Source organism: Myotis yumanensis, unplaced genomic scaffold (genome assembly GCF_028538775.1).
Source record: "Myotis yumanensis isolate MYYU_CA2020_CCGP unplaced genomic scaffold, mMyoYum1.0.hap1 SCAF_9, whole genome shotgun sequence".
NCBI classification, from domain to species: Eukaryota; Metazoa; Chordata; class Mammalia; order Chiroptera; family Vespertilionidae; genus Myotis; species Myotis yumanensis.
The window spans coordinates 30,704,860-30,721,234 of record NW_027223760.1 but is presented as its reverse complement, the minus strand read 5'-3'; the positions used below and the strand labels follow the sequence as shown (position 1 = coordinate 30,721,234).

The 16,375-nt window shown below is 42.4% G+C and overlaps 1 protein-coding gene and 1 pseudogene across 2 annotated transcripts in view; one reads left to right on the top strand and one right to left on the bottom strand.

The window, feature by feature from the left end:
* The window catches only part of TRIM24 (tripartite motif containing 24), a 109,292-nt gene extending 104,725 nt beyond the window's left edge, over positions 1 to 4,567 (bottom strand). For both annotated transcript variants that reach the window (XM_070423984.1, XM_070423985.1), the window contains exon 1: positions 3,981 to 4,567. In XM_070423984.1, the coding sequence (XP_070280085.1) occupies positions 3,981 to 4,341 (361 nt within the window). In that variant the 5' untranslated portion in view covers positions 4,342 to 4,567. The remainder of the gene's footprint in view (positions 1 to 3,980) is intronic.
* A 5,531-nt stretch (positions 4,568 to 10,098) lies between these two features.
* LOC139016883 (large ribosomal subunit protein eL19-like) lies at positions 10,099 to 10,803 on the top strand (annotated as a pseudogene).
* The last annotated feature ends 5,572 nt before the right edge of the window (positions 10,804 to 16,375 follow it).

Sequence of the window (16,375 nt, the reverse complement as noted above, 5' to 3'; positions counted from 1 at the left end):
CAACCAGGGTAAATTCCAACTCTATGTATTTGCCCAAGGAAACAAAACATATCCACATAAAGAACTGTCCACAAATAACTTATAAAAATTGTATTCACAGAAGCCCCAAACTGAAAAAAATAGTAATTTCCATCAACAGGTGAATACTGTATATACTGTATATAGAACTGTTGTGTATAAAACTGATACAATATGAATTGACCTTAAATACTATTATTAATCCTTCCTCATATTTTGTACTAAAAAATGATTTATACTTTTTGCCAAGAACCAAAAGAAATCAGCTCCCAGAATTGAGAGTTGCATATCTTACAGACAGCCAGTTAGTAAAGTAGTCTAAGGAAACTGGTGGATTCTTATATTTCACACTCCCTGGACAAATAATGTGACCCCTTTCAAACACTTTTGAGCATTTGTAAATTATAATACTTTAAAGAATGTTTTTATTGATTTCAGAGAGGGAGAGAGAGAAACAGCAATGAGAATCACTGATTGGCTGCCTCCTGCATGGACTGTAGTGGGGATCCAGCCTGAGCATGTGCTCAACCACTGGGCAACACAGGCCAGGCTATGAAACTTTTTAAATTATAAGAGTTAACTTTATTTCTTTTATAAAAGGTAAAGTATTATGTTGATTTCAAAAAATTTGTTAGGAAGAACTTATTTTCTATAAATTTCATTTAGGATGACATAGGGAGCACCAAAAAGTTAATAGAAAATGAAAGTAGCCCTAGCCAATTTGGCTCAATGGATAGAGCGTTGGCCTGCGGATCAAAAGGTCCCGGGTTCGATTCCAGTCTAGGGCACGTTCCTTGGTTGCAGGCTCCTTCCTGGCCCCGGCCCTGGTCAGAGTGCTTGCAGGAGGCAACCAATCAATGTGTTTCACTTACTAGAACATCGATGTTTCTCTCTATCTCTCCCTCTCTCTTTCACTCTCTAAAAATCAATGGAAAAATATCCTCAGGTGAGGATAAACAAAAGAACTTTAAAAAAGAAAAGGAAAGTAGGCCTGATAGTATTGAGAATTACTACTCTACACCTGAATTTTGGTCATAATTTTCTACAGAATCCTTATGATCAACTGTATTTTGATCTAAGGAAACACCAGGGTTTCATATTATACTCTGGAATTCTAAAACTATGCCAAATTGGACTCCCTGGGGAGAGGGACCTAGAAATCCAAATTTTAACAAGTGTACCAGGTGATTCTAGTAGCTAATATTTGAAAACCCTTATCTAAATCTAAAAGTTAAGAGTGTAACTGGAACATGTTACGTGACCTACAGAAAGGGCTTGTGTGGTTATGTGGCCTACAGAAAGGGCCTGTGTGGGTATGTCATTTTTTTCTTAATTACCTGCCTATATAATACTAGAGAAACTTTAAACAAAACTCAGACTTCAGACTTCTTGTTAAAGAAAAAAAAAGATCCTTCAACACTGGCCCTGCATTCTCACATGACAATCTGCTGGAGCTAAGTAGAATTTGCCACCTCCCACTCCCCCACCATTCCCTATTTGCAGGCTCACAATTCTCTATCTCAATTACCTGCTTTGCTCCTGCATGTATTGTAGTTAATTAAAGGAATCTTCATTAAGAAGGTTCATTAAGAGTTCATCAAATGGTCCAGCTGGTTGAGCATCAAACCATGAACCAGGAGGTCACGGTTTGATTCCAGGTGGGTGCACATGTCCAGGTTGAGGGCTCGATACCCAGGAGGGGATGTGGAGGAGGCAGCCGATCAATAATTAATTCATTGCTGATGTTTCTCTCCCCCTCTCCCTTCCTCTCTGAAATCAAGAAAAAAATTTTTAAAAAGTTCATCAAATGAACCCTATTTATTTAGTTCTAAAATGTATTATCTAAATTTTTGCTTCAGCTTGTATTAAAATAAGTTTGCAAGGAGGTAAAAAGGAAAGCATTCAAGTCAATAAGATTCAGGATAATATTTTTAATTTATTGAAATTAACCCTAACTTTTTTAGAGGTATACACCTCAAAAGTATCATTAAAGCCTTTGCTTAGTATAAAAGCAAAAACATTTACCTTTAAATTTAAATGCCTTCCTTGAACACTTGAACATAATACAAGCAATACTTGGAGACTGGAATTACATAGAACATTTTGAGAAATGAAATTCAAACTTGTCTCAGAATTGAGAATCAGTACTTTTATTACCCATGTTCTCATTCATTCAAGTCTGAATGTCATGGCCAGGCATGCAATACATCTTAATCCTAGAATTATGCAAAATTCAGGTCTTAATTGACTACTGGCCTGTTTAACCATTTACAAAATAAATAAAAGAAACCTTAAAATGTGTCTTAAAAAATTTAAGAACTAAGATTTCAGTTTCACCTGTACTAACTTTCCAACAGGTGGGCCACATCTGAGCAAACCAGTGTCAAGACTCTGATATTTTACTCTACTTACAAGCTAACAAAGCAGCTTACCGTGGATGCTGGTAGAAGACATGAGATTCAGGTCACAGGCAAAGGGCAGTTTTTTACTTACAATAATTATATAAGTCAAAGCACCAACATTTTGCACTGGTTCTGAATCCCAGTTCCCACCAAGCAAAATGAAGAGGGCCAGTAGACACAGGCAATGGGCTGTGTTACATGAGAAAAACCTATGCTTTGGGAACCCTAAACTTTTTTTTTCCTCTCTTTTTTCTTTTTTTCTCTCTGGGAACCCTAATCTTTATGATGAGCAGTAAGCATGCCTGTCTTTTACTCCAAAGGGAGGCATTTATCTTTATTATACTGGACCATATGCATGCCTGCGCTTTGCTCTGATGGAAGACACCATCTTCTAAGGCTGTTCCTTATACAAACATCCTTTTAAAACAGAAACAAAGGGCAGTCACTCTGCGGGCAGGACCTGCAGAAACAGAGAAACTTGTCTCCCTCAACCAAATACTGTTCCTAACACATAATTAAATGAGAAGTCGAACACTATAATCTATTTAAAACATTAATTTCATATACTCCTTGACCTAGCTCAATTATTTAATTAGCATTTCATCTCAAATGAAAAAGGAATTCCCCCTTTTCAGTTACTTTGTATTTTTTAAATGAGGTGCTCAACTATTTGCAAGATTAAAATGGAAAAAAATCTCTCAGGTATCCCACCAGAAACACATAATTACTGTACTCAAACTAACTTTAAATGTTCCAAACCTGTTAAAGTTAGCAATGGGAGCCACCTGTCAAAACTCTCTACCTATAGTAGGTCCTATACAGTAACAACCACCACAAAGACCACAGAGGCTTCCACATTTCCAGCTGTTGTCTACAAATTACAAGAAAATCCTGCACCCCTAAATCACTTTGTTCTATTTTCTCTTTACCCTTTTACCGACTCAACATAAAATCTTTGAAAGATAGAAAGACAAGAAGACACCGTCTCATCGTTCCTTTGTCCACAGCGGGGAGAGAGAACACCGGGTTCTCATGGAGCTGAAGAACCCGGAACATGCAAGACAGAGAGACAACATCTGACCGGTAGTCAACCATCAAAGAAAGTCACTATCACTTCACCCGCACCCCCCCTCCGCTCCCCCAACACACACACACACACACACAAACACGTGGGTACAGGCGAGATGATCAGGATCATCGGCACCTGGACAAAGCTTCGGGGAGGCAGAGGGTAGCGGGGAACTAGATGCACTTGGCCGAGAACCCGCGCCGCAGACAACAGCAGACTCCGGCCGAGATTTTTTCAAAAGTGCGGGTCGCCCGGAGGAGGCTGCCGCGGGCGCCGAGCAGCGGCAGGGGCGCGCGGGCCAGGTCCCCAGCGCCGCCCGTGCAAGTTGCTCGCGGGGCGCGCGGGCCCGCCGGGTCCCCGGCGCCCACACAGACCCGCTTCCTCGCCCTTCCCCCGCCCCGCCGCGCACCCCGGGCGGCGACGTGACAGTGGGTCCCGCCGCGCAGGGGCGCCCGCCTCCCCTCGGCCCTCCCCCCGCGCCCGCCTCTCACCTTGGGTGGCGAACGGCGAGGAGCCGCCGACCGGCGAGCCGGGGCCGGGGAGCAGCGGCGGGGTGTCTGCCGAGCCCAGCACGGGCGCCGGCAGCATGAGGTAGCGCTGCGGCGCGGGCAGGCAGCGCTGGCAGAAGGAGTGCAGGCAGGGCAGCAGCTTGGGCGCGCGGCTCTGGATGTTCTGGTGGCACACGGCGCAAGTGTCCAACAGGTTGAGCCGGGCCGCCTCGCCTCCGCGCTCCGAGTCCGGGCCCTGCCGACTCTCGGCCTCGTTCTCTCCGCTCGGCGCTGCCGAGGGTCCCCCGGCGGCCGCCGAAGCCGCCGCGGGCGCCGTCGCCGCCTTCTCCACAGCCACCTCCATTGTCCTGCCCCCCGCCGCCGCCGGGGAAGGGGGAGCGCGGTCTCCGCCCGCCGCCGCCGCCGCGGCTCCCGACGACCTCCTCCTTCTCCTCCTCCTCGCAGGCCGCTCGGGTGGCCCGCGGGAGAAGGAGGGAGGGAAGGAGGGCGGAGGAATCCTTCTCGGGAACCGGGGATCCGCCTCCCGAGTGGCGCGGCCTGAAAAGGGGGTTCTGTCAGCGGGGATGGTTCCTCTCTCCAGGGAGGCTGCGCTCCGCCCGCTTCGCCAATGGCCGGGGAGCTCAACAAGCCCGCCCAGCCCGGCCGAGCCTCCCCGCTTTTCTCTGGGGCCCGAGCCCGCCTCGGTCCCCGCCCCCTCTCCCAGCAACTGAAACAACGGCTGGCAGCGCGTCGTCCAATAGCCGCCGCGCCTGGCCAGGGGGCGGGGCCTGCCTTATCCGCGAGGCTCCGACCGCGCTGCGGGAGGCTGGGAGGTGGGCGGGCGCTCGTTTAGCCCCGCCCCTCAGGACTCTGGAACCGCGGCCTCTGATTGGGCCTTTGTGTGCGTGCAGCTCCTCTGAAAGGATTAAGGGTTTATTTGTTCACCACCGACCGCCTAATCCGATCCGCCTGTGATGGTTCCTCCTACAGGGCGGGGCTTCAACCGCGTCTAGGAGTTAATTGACTGCTTTCAAAACTGGGTTTATTACTGGAGACGGGGTCCTGTAGGAAGAGTGAGCATGGTGGGAGGGTCAAAGGATGACAAAGTGGAGGTAGTGAAGGGCGAGTAAGGAATGAATTTTAAAACTGGAAAATGTGGGGAAAAGATGTGGAGGCAGCATGGGTTTTGCCACCTGAATGCACTCATCTATATGATGAATGATGGAGCATGAAGAATAAGGGGAAGCTTCTCTTACAAGTAAGAAATTTTTGAAGAATTTCGCCACTGAAAATAAATTAATTTTTCAAGTCAATGATTTGCTTTTTAAGTAAAAATTGATCATTTTTCAAGGAATTAAGATATAAAGATTGTTTGCAAATGTCGTTATTGCATATATGCATTATTACAAGAAATAAAAATAAAGATATATCCCAATAATAGAGATATCCCAATAATTCATAAATTCAATATTCTTTTTCATTCCCTCCCCCTTCTTTTACACACACATTTTCACTCAAAAAATAGACAAACTTTTAAGGAGCTTTAAGAACCAAGGTGGAGGGGGGAGCTTTCTTATATACTAGTACACAAGAGTGTTTAAAAATTTGTATGGCGGTGCCATTCTTAAGTACAAATAAAGTAGTGCTGGAACTCTGAGGAGAGTGGAGTGGGGTCAGAAAAGGTTTTGTTAAAATTGTAATGATTTTGGAAGAAGAAATGGTGGATAAACTCTAGGCATCCTAGCATACCCTCAAGACCTTACTTTCACAAAAGATTCCTCTCCTACCAGCCTCTTTTCCAAACAGGTCATTAAATCCAATTTGCATAAGCCTCTTGAGTGAAGTCTTTTCTTTTTTCTTTCTTTTTTATTTTTTCAAATCTTTATTGTGGAAAGTATTACATATGTCCCCTCTTTACCCCCCTTCCACCCCCGTAATTTCCCCCTCACCCACACCCATGGTTGAGCCAAGTTCTTTTTTTTAAAAAAATATATTTTATCGATTTTTTTACAGAGAGGGAGAGGGATAGAGAGTTAGAAACATCGATGAGAGAGAAACATCAATGAGCTGCCTCCTGCACACTCCCTACTGGGGATGTGCCCTTGACCAGAATCGAACCTGGGACCCTTGAGTCCGAAGGCTGATGCTCTATCCACTAAGCCAAACCGGTTAGGGCGAACCAAGTTCTTTAATGAACTCAAATGCTATTTATTTTGTATGCTAGTAGTTTGTTAAGAATCACTGGCAGCTAGTTTAAAAGCTGGTTCTTTGCCCTGGCCAGGTGGGACAGTTGTTAGAGCATCCTCACACCAAATAGTTGCAGGTCCGATTCCTCCTGATCAGGACACATAACTAGGTTTCCGGTTCCATTACAGGTCAGGGCGCCTATAGGAGGAAACCAATAGATGTTTCTCTCACATCAATGTTTCTCTCCCTCTTTCTCTTCCTCTCTCTCTCTAAAAATCAATAAGAATATACCCTAGGGTAAGGATTAAAATAATTAATAATAAATAAACAGCAAATAAATAAAAAAAATAAAGCTGGTTCTTTGGGCCCATCCCCATATTTACTTGAAGCAGCAAGCAGCATTTCATGATTTTATCTGGGTGCTCTATGGAGAAACAGGCCTAGTCTGAATTTCTTTAGTGTCCTGCCCAGGATTTCATTGCCATTTACCTCTCAAGCTGAAGCTCCCACTATTGCCATGCTTTAGTTTTAATGCCTCCAGCTGAGCACATACTAGTACATATCCCTCTGTTTTGGAATGCCCTTACTTCAAAATTCAGACTTACCTGTTGTCCTCCTAAAACACCTCAAAGTTCATCACTTCTTCCCCAGTACTTATTCTATACCCTATCTTTTTGTATCTGCACCTGGAAAATCTTTATATACTAGAAAATAAAAATCTGTTACAAGTTAATGATTTTAATATGATAATTCATAAAGATGAGTCCTTCTTATTCCACCAAATGGTTGCAGGTCCGATTCCTCCTGGTCAGGGCACATAAGAAAGAATGAGAGATGAATTGGGGAAGACAGAATTCCATGAAATTTGCTACAACCCACTAGTTTAGTTTCTCAATCACAATGGATAATCAGTGTTACAGAAAATTATCTTCTATACTCCTAAACGTTGTAGTCTTGTCTAATAAAAAAATCATGTTTTACTTAGTTCAAATAGAGATAGCTCTGAGTTTTTTAAAATCCAAAAAATGAATTTATTTAAATCCTAGATCTGGGCAGAGTAAGTGGACGCTCCCAGGAACAAATTGGTATTACTACTGAAATACAGAAAAACTTCCTGAATAATCAACAGAAAACTTTCAGGAGAGAACCCTAACATCCTAGGACTAAAAGTGGGGACCTCATAGAGACTGATAGGAGTGTCAGAGGCAGGAAAGGGTAGGCCAGGTACCCACAGACAGCAACTGAAGTCCCAGAGAGATATCTCAGCTGTGGGAGGTTGCCACTGAGACCTCTGGGATCTAATCCCCAAGGTTGGCACCCCATCAGAGAGCACTAGAACTAAGGAGGATACCCAACATCTGGCTGTGAAAAGCAGCAGGGTGCAGTCTGCCTGGGAGAGATGGCTGAAAATTTAGCACTGTCTTAAAGGGCCAATGTTCAAAATTCCATGTGGAGCCACCCACCTTGTGCTCCAGCAGAGGGAGGGTGAAGTGGACTGGAACTGTGAGAGCAGAAGCTAGGACTGGGGACTCGGGGGATAGAGTTCAGAAGGCAAACACCCTAAGTTTCCTGGGTTGAGTCATTCCCTTACGCAGTCAAGGACATCATTCACACATACACATCTACCTTGCCTTTGGGGAAGACAGCTGACACACCCTATTGGAAAACACCTTGCCCTGAGGCCACTTAAGAGATTTAAAAATAACAATTAGCCTTCAGGCAGTAGCAACTGCCCCACCCTATTGGGAAAAAAAAACTCTTGCCACACCTGGGGACTACTGTCTGGGGGCAATTCAATTCAGAATCCTATAAGTCTGTAGGTAGCGGCTGTCTCTGGAGGCTTTGAGTCCTTGCCTGATCTAATTAGTCAGAAACAGGCTTTAACACTGTCCTGCACTAGAGATTGAGAGGTGTAGAGCAAGCATGTCACAAAGGCTAACATGGGCCAAATAAACAAGGTTTACATTTATGTGGGTCGCAAAAAACAAAAGCTTCAATTTTCATAGAAACGTAAGTTTATTTCAATAGAGACATACTGAATACAAACGGCTAAAATAAATGAGTAATCGTTAACATAAAATAATAGAGCATTTTAATAAAAATTAGTATTTTTCTTGAAAATTAACTTACCAGACACTGAATAACTGCACCAATTAATCAGGGTAATGCAAATAGACCTATTTTTCTTGTTCTACAAAAACGAAATATTTCCTGTTACACACAACAAACAAGTCAGTCCAAGACTAATGATGTGGCAATCAGCTGCTAAAATACTCACTGCTAGTATTGGTGGAGAGAAATGGTGCGCCTGCATATAAGGCGCATAAGGGAAATGAATGCAACATGATTATAGTAATCAGTCATTAGCAAACATTGTAGTTTGTTATTAATTATTATGTATAACAGGATATTGTAAAAATTAAGTTATGAAATTTTTATTAAAATGTTTCTTACATACCGTTATATTGACTGGCAGCAAAAATATTCATTGTAGGAGTAAGGGGGTGATAAGGACACATATGTAATACCTTAATCAGTAAAGAAAATTTAAAAATGCCCGGGTTGCAGGCTCAATCCTCAGTGTGGAACGTGCAGGAGGCAGCCAATCAATGATTCTCTCTCATCATTGATGTTTCTATCTATCTCTCCCTCTCCCTTCCTCTCTGAAATCAATTAAAAAAAATATTTTTTAAATGCTAAAGGGATTGCTATAATGAGAAGAAACAGAGCCAGAAACCTAGCCATGCAGAAATATAACAGAAATAAATAAGTATCTATTTATAATAATAAAAGGGTAATATGCTAATTAGACCAGACAGCCAAACGACCTTCCAGATGACATTCCAGACAAACTTCCGGATGAAGCCGGGGCTGCGAGGGCCCCTTGCATGAATTTTGTGCATTGGGCTTCCAGTCAATAATAACACTAAATGTAAATGGATTAAATGCTCCAAACAAAAGGCATAGTGTAGCAGAATAGATACAAAAACATGACCCAACTATATGCTGTTCACAAGAGACCCACCTCAATACAAAAGACACGCATAGGATGGAAGTGAAGGGATGGAAAAAAATTTTCCATGCAAATGGAAAAAAAAAAAAGCTGGAGTAGCAATACTCATATCCAACAAAATAGACTTTAAAATAAAGGACATCACAAGAGACAACACAGGTAACTACATAATACTAAAGAGATCAATCCAACAAGAGGATATAATATATATGCCCCCAACATAAGTTGCATCTAAATATAGAAAAAACTTCTGGAGGACTTCATTGGAGAGATTGACAACAATACAGTCACAGTAGGGGACTTTAACACCCTTCTGATTCACTGGATAGATCTTCCAGACAAAAACTCAAGAACGGCCGAAACCGGTTTGGCTCAGTGGATAGAGCATCGGCCTGCGGACTGAAAGGTCCCAGGTTCGATTCCGGTCAAGGGCATGTACCTGGGTTGCGGGCACATCCCCAGTAGGAGATGTGCAGGAGGCAGCTGATCGATGTTTCTAACTCTCTATCTCTCTCCCTTCCTCTCTGTAAAAAATCAATAAAATATATATATATAAAAAAAAACCTCAAGAACGAAACAGATTCTAAAGGACACACTGGATCAGATGGATTTAATTGACATTTATAGAACATTTCATCCCAACGCAGCAGAATATACATTCTTGTCAAGTGTAAATGGATCATTTACAAAGATAGTCCACATGTCCGGACACAAAACAAGTCTCTACAAGTTCAAGAAGATTGAAATTATATCAATCATCTTCTCATACCATAGTGGAATGAAATTAGAAATCAACTACAGTAAAAATATGCAAAAACATTCAAACACGTGGAGGCTAAATAGCATGTTATTAAATGATGAGTGGGTTACTGACAAGATCAAGAAAGAAATCAAAAACATCATGGACCTTTCGCCGCTGCGGCCGCAGCCATGAGCATGCTCAGGCTTCAGAAGAGGCTGGCCTCCAGCGTCCTCCGCTGTGGCAAAAAGAAGGTCTGGTTGGACCCCAATGAGACCAATGAAATCGCCAACGCCAACTCCCGGCAGCAGATTCGGAAGCTGATCAAAGATGGGCTAATCATCCGGAAGCCTGTGACTGTTCATTCCCGGGCTCGATGCCGGAAAAACACCTTGGCCCGCAGGAAGGGCAGGCATATGGGCATAGGTAAGTGAAAGGGTACCGCCAATGCTCGAATGCCTGAGAAAGTGACCTGGATGAGGAGGATGAGGATTCTTCGCCGGCTACTCAGAAGATACCGTGAATCTAAGAAGATCGACCGCCACATCTACCACAGCCTGTACCTGAAAGTGAAGGGTAACGTGTTCAAAAACAAGCGGATCCTCATGGAACACATCCACAAGCTGAAGGCAGACAAGGCTCGCAAGAAGCTTCTGGCTGACCAGGCCGAGGCCCGCAGGTCTAAGACCAAGGAAGCCCGCAAGCACCATGAAGAGCGGCTCCAGGCCAAGAAGGAGGAGATCATCAAGACTCTGTCCAAGGAGGAAGAGACCAAGAAATAAAGCTTCACTTCTCTTACCTGTACATCGTGGCCTTGGCAATTCCATGGTTCAGTCATTTAATAAAAGCAGCCTTCATCTAAAAAAAAAAAAAAAAATCATGGAAACAAATGAAAATGAACACACAACAACCCCCCCCAAATCTCTGGGACACAGCAAAAGCAGTCCTGAGAAGGAAGTTCACAGCACTAATAGCATACCTCAAAAAACAAGAAAAATCAGCAATAAACTATTTAAACCTACAACTTAATAATCTAGAAAGAGAACAACAAGAAAAGCCCAGAGTAAGTATAAAAAAGAAAATAGTAAAGATTAGAGCAGAAATAAATAACATAGAGACTAAAAAAAAGTACAAAAAAATCAATGAAACCAAGAGCTGGTTCTTTGAAAGGATAAACAAATTGATAAACTATTAGCCAGACTCATCAAGAAACAAAGATAAAGGACCCAAATAAATAAAATCAGAAATGAAAGTGGAGAAGTAACCACTGAGACCACAGAAATATAATAGATTGTAAGAAAATACTATGAACAACTATATGCCAACAATCTGGACAATGTGGATGAAATAGACAAATTCCTAGATATTGTGGTCCAGCCCCAGCAGGTTCAGGGGTTCCCAAAGGTGTGGACTGAGTCAGCAAAGAAGAAATGACACAGAGACAGCGTTCAGTTGATCAGCATAGCGAGGTTTCTCCTTTTATTGTCCTGTTACATCTGTATTTATATCATTTGATCCTATAAGCATGCCTCTATAATTACATCATGCTATGTTTTGGGTAACCTTCTACAGTTCCTTGTTTCATTTCCATAGTTCAGGGGTGGGCAAACTTTTTGACTCAAGGGCCACAATGGGTTCTTAAACTGGACCGGAGGGCCGGAACAAAAGCATGGAAGGAGTGTTTGTGTGAGCTAATATAAATTCAAAGTAAACATCATTACATAAAAGGGTACGGTCTTTTTTTTTTTAGTTTTATTCATTTCAAACAGGCCGGATCTGGCCCGCAGGCCATAGTTTGCCCACGGCTGCCATAGTTTCTTATCTGACCTTTACCAAAAATCCTGTCTCTATCTAGTTCTGTTGATTTTAATCTTGTCTAGGTTAATCTCTGTGTTCCATTACAAGGGCTATTCCAAGGTCGCTGCTCTACTGATAAGCTACAAGGAAGTGACTGAAGGAGATTATCCTTCCCAGTAAAGGTTATGTCCTCCCAGCCTCGCTGCTTGCCTTCCCTGGGACTGCCCTGTGTTGGTGGATCTCCAGGGGTATAGGCTTTGGTGCTTTCCCTGGTGGGCAGACCCCTGGGGATGTGGGCCCACAAGTCCCAAATTTATTGCCAACAGTTTTAGTCCAAGTTCTTCATAAGTCCTTTCTCGGGGAAGTGGCCCTGGCTAGAACACAAAGCACTAAGAAGGGGAGCAAACATATTAAGAACAGTATGCCAGGTCCCTTGAAACATAAGCTGTGCAGATGTTTCTTCCCTGCAGTGACTGTGTCAAGCAGCAAGGGTGGACCAGCTTCCGGCAAATTTCCCCATTTTTATTTTTTAAATGACAGCATGTGTAAATCAGCAGCCACCTCTCGGAATGGGTTGTTTAAGACTCGGAAGACCTGTTTGTGATTTTGCCAACAGGTCAGTCCGAGGCTTAACCCTATATCGGCTCCCCACACCTAGAAAAGAACAAACTCACAAAACTAAATCAGGAAGAATAAAAAACAAAACAAACAAAAAAAAAAACCTGAATAGGCCAGTAACAACTGATGAAATAGAAGCAGTAGTCAAAAAACTCCCACAAAACAAAAGCTCAGGCCCAGATGGCTTCACAGGGGAGTTGTACCAAACATTCAAAAAAGAACACCTATATGTGATCGCTTAGGCAGCACACATGGAAAAGAACACCTATACTCCTCAAAGTATTTCACAAAATCTAAGAAGAAGGAACACTTCCAAACTCTTTTTATGAGGCCAGCATTATCCTAATTCCAAAACCAGAAAAAGACACTACAAGGAAAGAGAATTACAGGCCAATATCCTGATGAACATAGATGCTAAAATCCTCAACAAAATATTAACAAATTGCATCCAGCAATATATTAAAAAGATCATACACCATGATCAAATGGGATTTATTCCAGGGATGCAAGACTGGTACAATATTTGCAAATCAATAAACGTGAAACATCACATAAACAAATTGAAAGACAAAAATCACATGATCATATCAATAGATGGAGAAAAAGCATTTGACAAAATCCAACACCCATTTTTGATAAAAACTCTCAGCAAAGTGAGAATGGAGGGAACAGATCTCAACATTATAAAGGCCATATATGACAAACCTACAGCCAACATTATACTCAATGGGCAAAACCTAAAGCCATTTCCCCTATAAGAAAAGGAACAAGACAGGGATGCCCACTTTCACCATTCCTGTTCAACATAGTGTTATGCCGAGATTTCAAGATCCCCATTAGACAATACCAGGGAGCCAGCCGAGTCCGATGCAAAAGCAGAGAGTCTTTTATTCGAGCTAGCTCGGCTCCCCCACCTCGCCGACGCAATGGCAGGAAGCAGAGAGAGACCTAGCCCGGCGTGAAGAGGAGTTTAGTCAGGGTAGGAGAGGGGACTGTGGGCCCTGCCGATTGGCCAGGCGCAAGTCAGTGTCTTGTTCCTGGGTGTGGCTAGCAGAGGCTTAGACTTCTGGGAAGAAGCTCCTTGCCAAGCACATGGCTGCCCCCAAATGGAGGACACAGGGTAAGATGGAGGGCGTAGTCCTCACCCTTTCAATAGTACTGGAAGTGCTAGTCATAGCGATCAGACAAGAAGAAGAAAAAAAGCATCCAAATTGGAAAAGAAGAAGTAAAACTGTCATTATTCACAGATGACATGGTATTATATATAGAAAACCCCAAAGACTCCATCAAAAAACTACTATACTTAATAAATGAATTTGGAAAGGTAGCAGGATACAAAATTAATGCCCAGAAATCTATGGCTTTTTTATACACTGTTGTAGTAATATATAGAAATGTTTTAAAATGCTTTGAAAATGTCTAAGAAATGTTTTAAAATGTTTGAGCTAACTTTCCTTGAAACTTAAACTATGATATTAAGGAACACATTCCTCACTGCCCTGAAGCATGTGTCCCTCATAGATAAGGATTTGAACTTCAGTAAACAACGCAGAGTGACTTGTCAAGATAACCACTTGAGTGAGTGATGTACTCTCCCAAGATAACCACATGTAGCCCCTTGCCCTGTTTGACATAAACATGTGTGCATTGACGTAATTCATTGATAGCCACCTGGACTACTGCAAATGGGGTGCAGGCTTTAAAAGTGAAGGTCCCAACCAGCCTGGTGCTCACCTGTCGAGACAGCCACAAAGGCACGTCCTCTTGTCGGTCCAGCGAGCAATGGTGCCCCACACTCCTCTTCCTGCCAGAGGGACAGAAGAACGCTAATAACACCCGATTGAGGCACGACCAAGCTCTCAGATGAGGAACGCCAGCCCCCTGCATCTGGGCCAGACCAGTCAAGCTGCTGGACCCCAGAGGACAGCACCACTGAGATCTCCAATAAGCCTGTACCCGCAGCACCAGGAATTGTGTGAGTAATAAAGTGCTGTGTGGTTTGCAACTGCATTTGTTTTATGTGGTGTAATTCCTCCGGCAGTTAATTGAATTTATTTGCGTACACTTAAAATTTAAATTAAAGCCTCTGGTCTTTGTTGGTCCTAAGCCTGCCTTGAGGTCCTGCTTGCATAGAGTAGTCTCTTCGTTAGCAACTACTTGAATGTCCCACACCTGCACGGTTAAAGTTTATCTCAAGGGACGCCTTAGATCAGTGGTTCTCAACCTTGGCTGCACATTAGAATCACCTGGGAATCTTTTTAAAATCCTGATTTCTGGGCCTCATCCTCCAGAAATTCTGATTTTTTGTTACTAATGTTGTGGCCCCACTCCATAACAGAAATCAGGATTTTAAAAAGATTCCCAGGTGATTCTAATGTGTAGCCAAGGTTGAGAACCACTGCCTTAGATAAACACCTCAGATCCTTTCTCAGGATCTCCTTGGGACATACACCAATAACGAACTCACAGAAAGATAAAGTAAAAAAAAAAAATCCCATTTACCATTGCAACAAAAACTTTAAGATACCTAGAAATAAATTGAACTAAAGAAGTAAAAGACCTGTACTTAGAAAACTGCAGGACATTGAAAAAAGAGATAGAAGAAGACATAAACAAATGGAAGAATATACCATGTTCATGGATTGGTAGAATCAACATCATTGAAATGTCCATACTACCCAAAGCAATCTATAGGCTCAATGCAATCCCCATTAAGATACCAACAGCATATTTCACAGACCTAGAACAAACTCTCCAAAAATTCATATGGAATAAAAAAGACCCAAAATAGCTGCAGCAATCCTGAGAAAGAAGAAGAAAGTTGGAGGGATCATAATACCAGATAACAAGCTATATTACAAAGCCACAGTCCTCAAAACTGCCTGGTACTGGCACAAAACAGACATAGATTAATGGAACAGAACAGAGAACCCAGGAGTCAACCCAAGACATTATGCTCAATTAATATTTGACAAAGAAGGCAAGAACATACAATGGAGTCAAGATAGTCTCTTCAATAAATGGTGTTGAGAAAATTGGACAGATACCTGCAAAAAAAATGAAACTAGACCACCAACTTGCACCATACACAAACATAAACTCAAAATGGATAAAGGACTTAAATGTAAGACAGGAAACCATACAAATCTTAGAAGAATCCACAGGCAGCAAAATCTCAGACATATGCCAAAGCAATTTCTTCACCGATATAGCTCCTAGGCCCTAGGACCTAGGGCAATGGAAACTAAAGAGAAAATAAACAAATGGGACTACACCAAAATAAAAAGCTTTTGTATAGCAAAAGAAGCCATCAACAAAACAACAAGAAAGCCAACTGCATGGGAGAATATATTTGCCAATATTATCTCCAATAAGGGTTTAATCTCCAAAATTTACAGGGAACTCATACAACTTAACGAAAGGAACATAAACAATCCAATAAAAAAAATGGGCAAAGGACCCAATAGACACTTTTCAAAAGAGGACCTACAGAAGGCCAAGAGACATATGAAAAGATGCTCAAAGTCACTAATCATTCGAGAGCTGCAAATCAAAACAACAATGAGATATCATCTCACACCTATCAGAACAGCTATCATCAACAAATCAACAAACGACAAGTGCTGGCGAGGATGAGGAGAAAAAGGAACCCTCTTGTACTGCTGGTGGGAATGCAGACTAGTGCAACCACTGTGGAAACAGTATGGAGTTTCCTCAAAAAAATTAAAAATAGAGCTCCCATTTGACCCATTAATTCCACTTCAAGGAATATATCCCAAGAAATCAAAAACACCAATCAGAAAGGATATATACACCCCTGTGTTCATAGCAGCACAATTTACAATAGCTAAAATTTGGAAACAGCCTAAGTGCCCATCAGCAGATGAGTGGATTAAAAAATGGTGGTACATCTACACAATGGAATACTATGCTGCTATAAAAAGGAAGGAACCATTTGCAACAGCATGGATGGACCTGGAGAGCATTATGCTGAGTGAAATAAGTCAGTCAGAGAAAGATAAATATCACATGATCTCACTCATG